Source organism: Magallana gigas, chromosome 8, assembly GCF_963853765.1.
Source record: "Magallana gigas chromosome 8, xbMagGiga1.1, whole genome shotgun sequence".
Lineage (NCBI taxonomy): Eukaryota > Metazoa > Mollusca > Bivalvia > Ostreida > Ostreidae > Magallana > Magallana gigas.
The window spans coordinates 20,384,006-20,390,349 of record NC_088860.1 but is presented as its reverse complement, the minus strand read 5'-3'; the positions used below and the strand labels follow the sequence as shown (position 1 = coordinate 20,390,349).

The 6,344-nt window shown below is 31.5% G+C and overlaps 1 protein-coding gene across 1 annotated transcript; it reads left to right on the top strand.

Moving 5' to 3' along the window:
- The first annotated feature begins 1,043 nt into the window (after positions 1-1,043).
- On the top strand, positions 1,044-5,685 carry LOC105346646 (methyltransferase-like protein 27). The gene is made up of 6 exons (XM_011455318.4): positions 1,044-1,217; positions 2,440-2,549; positions 4,211-4,339; positions 4,695-4,833; positions 4,977-5,069; positions 5,431-5,685. Exons 1-6 carry the CDS (start codon positions 1,079-1,081, stop codon positions 5,622-5,624), a joined length of 804 nt encoding a protein of 267 aa, XP_011453620.3. The 5' UTR covers positions 1,044-1,078; the 3' UTR covers positions 5,625-5,685.
- Positions 5,686-6,344: the final 659 nt, after the last annotated feature.

The following is a 6,344-nucleotide window of genomic DNA, read 5'->3' as shown; positions in this document are numbered from 1 at the left end:
TTGATTTTGTTAGTTGCAGAGTAAATAGTAATTTTTTTAATTGATTAAAAGAATGCGTTCCATTCATTTACTTTGTTTTTCACATGCCTATTTTTTATTACAAAAGAAGAACACACAACCCAAAGGTGCATCGGGATGTAATATACAGCTAGTGCAGTCATCTTTGGGAACAAGACGAGGACAAAACCAAATTATAATTTTCATATATTCAATAGAAACAAAATTTACTTGTGCATGTTGTGTTAATATTTGTGTCTATTTGTCATATGATTGTAATGATATCGATGTTATGCCAGTGGAGACTTGTTTTTGATTTGTCTTGTTAAGTGGATCAAAGTCAGCAAAGGTAGCGTACAAAGGCTGCTATATAAACCTGGTTACTGACGCCGTGACCTCATTTTTTTTTTTAATTTACTTTTGAAAAGTCCCTGTTTGTCCAGAATCGAATGCTGCAACTGAAGATATTCATTGTTCAATGCTATTCTTCATTAATTAGTTAAGATATGTCAGATGCTAAAATGATTTAGATTAGTGTGAGGTGTGCATTTTTAGCAAAATTTGTTTTTGCGACGCGAATCAGTGGTTTAAATATTAGGACACTGAGAGATATGGATGTACAGTTGATACCAAAAATGAAAAGACAAAATCAGTGTACGAATTGCACAATTCAAACTTTTAAATCTAGGGACAAAAATGTAGTTTTGTTGACTTTGTATTCTTTGAAAACAATAGTTTGGAAATAACTCGTTATTATGATACATGTATTTGGTGTAATACTATTAGTTTTGTATATGTTGGAGTTTCTCTTCATATTTACATGTATAAATAAGGGTTGGATTGATTTGCACTTTGCAGAAAGAAAACGTTAAGTGTGACTTTAAAAATAGATATTGAATGCTCAAAGATATGATTATAGAGCGAAAACGACGGTTAAACGCATGGTACTTGTAAAGTACTTAGGAAGACACCAAGCGTAAGATAGTAGTATACTACGTCCTTTCACATCATCAAAAGACAGTCATTACTCAATATATCCAAAATATTTCCTCTCTGTTTACTTTGAAGAAAAAAAAATAAAATGAGACGTTATGTTCTAGAACTTTATACAAGCTGTTGTAGTAGTTGCTTTTGGTATTACACTGTATCGATACAATCTGCATATAAGGAGCTCTCACTCCCCGCTGGTGTCACTGCTGACTGGTACTCAGACAAAATGGGTAAATAGCTTTTTCGATGTTCAATGTTTTAATAATTTTTCATTATGTTTTACAACTTTTTGTTGAAAATGATCTTATTATTAAGAATATGGTTTTTTTTTTCAATTTTTTTGTAAATTTTTTTGTTATTTTTCTATAAGAAAAAAATGAATGTGAAAAGATTACTGCTTCTGACATTACTTTTTCATGCAATATATTTTCGATATTATGTCATAATTGCAGTTACTATCAATACTTTTATTGTAATTAGTATTATTTGAGAAACAATGTCATGTGATATTAAAACTGATGATCTAAATGAGATTGTCAATATCTAATAATATTAAATTTTCACGACCCGATAAAAATCAATTTTACTTTATACCAAGAAATGTTTCAAATTTTGAAACCTCTGTATAAATATGTATAAATGAAAATACCGGATTTCAATATAAGATCTTTTAAGGGAAAAGAAATCGATCATTCGCTGGCCATAGATGAGTTTATTTAAAGATTGGGAAGTATTATTTCTAGTGTTTTCTTAAATATTCTTACGTCAAGATGCTTGATTGTTTTTTTTTAATCACAAAACCTTGGCCCATTTTCTGTATGTAATTTACTAGCTTGTCTCAAATCTAGGACTACAATCTTCGTTTCCTTCACGTTCACATTTGTGTCGAGTTTTACAGGTGTGCAACACTGCTGTTTTGTTTAGAATGTTTTTGGGGGTTTTTTTTTTGGAGGGGGGGGGGGTTGGTATCTAAAATAAGTTCTGGTTTAAATTTGTAACATTATTTGGGGTCAAAAGAGACACGAGTGACTGTTTTAAGAAATATGCAATGACGACAAATAAGCTATAAATAGTTGTGTGTTAATCTAAACTCTCATATATAGAGTTGCAAGTAAGTTATTTTTGTTCATAATTGTTAGATGAGAGATCCCATCAAAGCAATTTGCAGATTTTTTGTTTTTCAGCTCTAAGTTAAATCAAATTATTTATTGTAGGTTTTAAAACTTGATTGGAGTGCCTAATAATACATAAACAACTCAACTTATTTTGATAATTCATTCATTTGTATAAGAAACCGTAAATATTATTTGCCTTTTATTTGCAGAACAAACTTCTAATATAATGTTTATATGCCATGATTAACAATCGTTTTCATGGCAGATGGTTCTCAGTTTTAGCTAAAACTCGAATTGAAAAGTCTATGGATTAAAAAAATGCCCTGCAAATTTACAGAAAACACAGAAGATGCAAGGGCTTTTCAGACAAACGCCAAAGTTTTTTCTGGTGGCATGGACAAAGTGCAAATCATTGATTACTATAATATGTGGAATGACTATGAAAAGGTACGTACAGTTTTCGTTTTAAGATGGATGCATTTCAAGCTCAATTATAAATGCAATAAAATAAAACATTTACCCTTGTTACACTGTTACAAACTTAAAACTCTTTGTCAAATTGGCAATTATCTTTTATCAATATTTTTGTAAAGTCAAGCTTAAATATTTGAATTTACATTTAAAAAACTTTTTGAAAATTTTTGCGGATAATGACTCACAAAGTGTAATGTGATGATAGCAATATATCTAAAAGTTTGAATATTTTTATCACTTTTGCTACAAGGAGTGAGAAAAGGTATCTACTTGCATTTGTAACTAACAGTTCTTTGTTGATCATATCGTGTATTGTTATTAAATTTTCTCTTGTAATCTACGTATACATTTAAGGAAAATAACGAAAAGCATTAATATCAATGAAACTCATAGCTTTGTTTAAGGAAACATAATTGTCAATTTCATAAAATGCAAACAGACAGAAAATTCTTTCCTACCCAACTAGCTGCATATGAAGAAATTTAATTTGACTCTGCTGTAGTATAATCAATTATAATTAGAAACTTTATAATGAATAAACCTTGTTAACATATATACTTAAACTATCAAATCGTTTTGGGGGATGTCAGCACATTGAGTACCGTTTAATGGTTTTTTGTTAATACTTTAGCAGATGGATATCAATATTTAGATAGCAATCACTAATGGTCACGGATGCTGACTAGATAATAATCTATTGGGGTCCACATGTTTACTCAGAAGCTCCCTTAACTAATTTTTATGCATCATTTAAAATCTATTCTAAGATTGCTAGTCAACAGCTACCTAAACAGTAAATGAATGTATGGGTCAAAAGCGTTTGCAAACAAGGTTCTCCACATGACAAAACAATAACTTATTGTGTTTCATTTTCTCATTCATTTAGTGTTATTTCCTTAGATATCGAAATATGCATCATTTCCTTTTAAAAACCTGTTTAGAAATTAGATGCTTGTAGCTTTGTATTTCGAGCGCGTTCAATTATATACAGGTAACATCTTTTTTATACCGTTGTTATTGGGAAATGTAACCTCGTCGTATCTTTGTTGGTATATTCCCTGACTCATTTCAAGTTATTGCATAAAGGACAGCAACTATAAACCGAATATGGGCATGCTAATATTTTGGTAGATCCTCCGTAATATGACGTTTGTCTAAATAAACGGTTTGGCATTTTAATAAAACTGCAAGTAGAACATATAGCTGGCGAAATTGCATAAGATAATTTATAATTGGATTGAAATTCTTTGGCAAGATGTACACACGAATTATATGAAATTGAACTACTAGAACCACCTACATATACTATTCATTTTTAAACAACTTTTTACATAGAAAAAAATATTCGCTACTAATAATCATTATATTCATATTCAGATAACCAGATACTATTAAAGCTTTTTATTAAAATGGTTTTATTTTTAAGCGCTCTTTAAAACCTTGTTGTTTCATTTAGCATCTAGTTATCACTAGCTACTCTCTCTCTCTCTCTCTCTCTCTCTCTCTCTCTCTCTCTCTCTCTCTCTCTCTCTCTCTCTCGTAGCTACATGTAATTCTTAACAGTCAGTTAAATTTCCCTATCAGACGCAGTTGGATACTTCAGGTCTAAAACTTTTCTTCTTTATGCCTCCTAGGACCTTCAGCCCGGGCGTTACAATGGCCCGGCTTACGCTGCTGAGGCCATTGACCGGAGCTTTCCGAGCAACAAGGATAAGGTTCTGATCCTAGACGTAGCAGCTGGGACTGGATTAGTAGGAGAAGAGGTTAGTCAAAGCATTAGTTTCATGTACATGCTACATGGAAATCGTCGAACTTTATGTTAAGATTAAACGAATCTTAATAATAATGATAGATAAAGAACAGTAACTGTTGTTTCTCATGGATAGTTACATTATCTATATCGTTACAACTTGGCTGGCAAAGATTACTACAGATCATAGCAGTTTACAATTATATATATTTATTAACATTATAAATCTTTCAATAAAGAATAAAAATATTGGAATGTAATTACACTTATTTTATTGGTTTTGATAAATGATTTTATATTAAAAAAAATGCTTTTTGTCTCTATCAGTTGATCTTCACTATTATTATTTTTTATCTCTAAAAACTTAGTTGGTAAAACGAGGGTTCAAAGAAATACATGCTTTGGATCCAAGTGAGAGTATGCTAATGAAAGCAAAGAAGAAGAATGTCTACAAGAAGCTTTTGTGCGAGTTTGTAAATCCTGAGCCATCTCCAACAATTGAAAATGGTCAGTGGCTTAACTGAAACCAGACATGATAACGTATTTCTTAACTAAGGAAAATACGTTGTATCTTGTTATTTGATCTTTATTTTTAAATACAAACATGTCTTCAATTTTTAATACCTTATACATAATATTTTTTTAATTAGATGCATACCATTGCGTGGTTTGCTCAGGAGGATTCGGAAGTGGACACATTCCTGCAGGTGCTCTGAGAGAAATGATACGAATAACTAAACCAGGTAATTCTGAGACACATCTTATCTTAACTACTTAATAAATCTACGCAATCATATTCTTTGTAGGTTTATTTTTTCTGCTGTTGTTTAATGACTATTTTGGCGTTGTTTTTTGCACTGGAATCAAAATGTCTAAAATGAAAAAAGACGTATGCATACTTCAAAGATTATTATACATCTCTGTTAGATCAACTGGTCATTATCAAGTATATTAAGTTAAAGTCCCTTCTTTCGATGCAACGTCTTATGCATTAAGATTTGCATGATATAAAAAAAATAAGGAGTGCGACCTTTTACTACGATAGGGACTGAGGTGAAATTGCAAGAGTTTAATTCACACATCTTTTTCTTGTTTTGTACTCAGGTGGAATGATTGTTGTAGTCATGCGAGAAGAGTACCTTAACATCCCCGAATACAGCGACAGTCTGGAACCCCTCATGAAACAACTTCAGAACGAGGGACTCTGGATGTGCATAGAGAGGTCGGTCGTTCACAAGTACTTCTGCGACAAGCACGGCGTCATATTCCGGTACAGGGTACTCCATCGCCATTTATGAGAACCACGTGACATCACTATCCAATGAATTACTGAATTCGTGTGCAATGAGATAAATAAAACACAGAGTGCACGTTTGGGTTTTCAACGCATCGCAGAGCTATGTGAACAAAATATTTAATGTACAAACCTTCGTCTGTAATATTCTAATCTAAAAATTATGAAAGGGGGGTTTTCCCATCATTTAATATTTTTGTTGATAATAATTTTATCATTTTTGATGGAATAATCGTCAGAAAACTAAGTTTTAGAAAAAGGTCCCATTTTATCAAGTTCTGGTTGGGTTGTAACCATATTGAGACTAACATGGGGTTGTGGTAACAGCCCATGACTTTGTCTTCCTGCACATGCACCTTCTGCTCTAAATATTAAGATGGAAATCGGCGTACTTGAATAAGGGTTTTCAAAAGCGTCATCACAGGGGTAAACACTTAATTACTCATGGATTAAATCAGGGAAGTATGTACTATATTGTTATTTATATCAAATAAATACTAATATTGTTGATATTTGTATACAGAGTGTAACATTTTTATCACTGACATTGGTATTTGTATTTAAAATCATTGCTTTTCTTAATAAAGTCTTTACACGCAATATTCAAGCTTTTGATTTTGTAATCAGAACTGTTCTTTTTATATTACATTCCAATAAACCAAAAACAAATGTCAAAATTTTAAAATTGTTATATTGGGTGAAGTCGCATAAATCACCCTCGAGA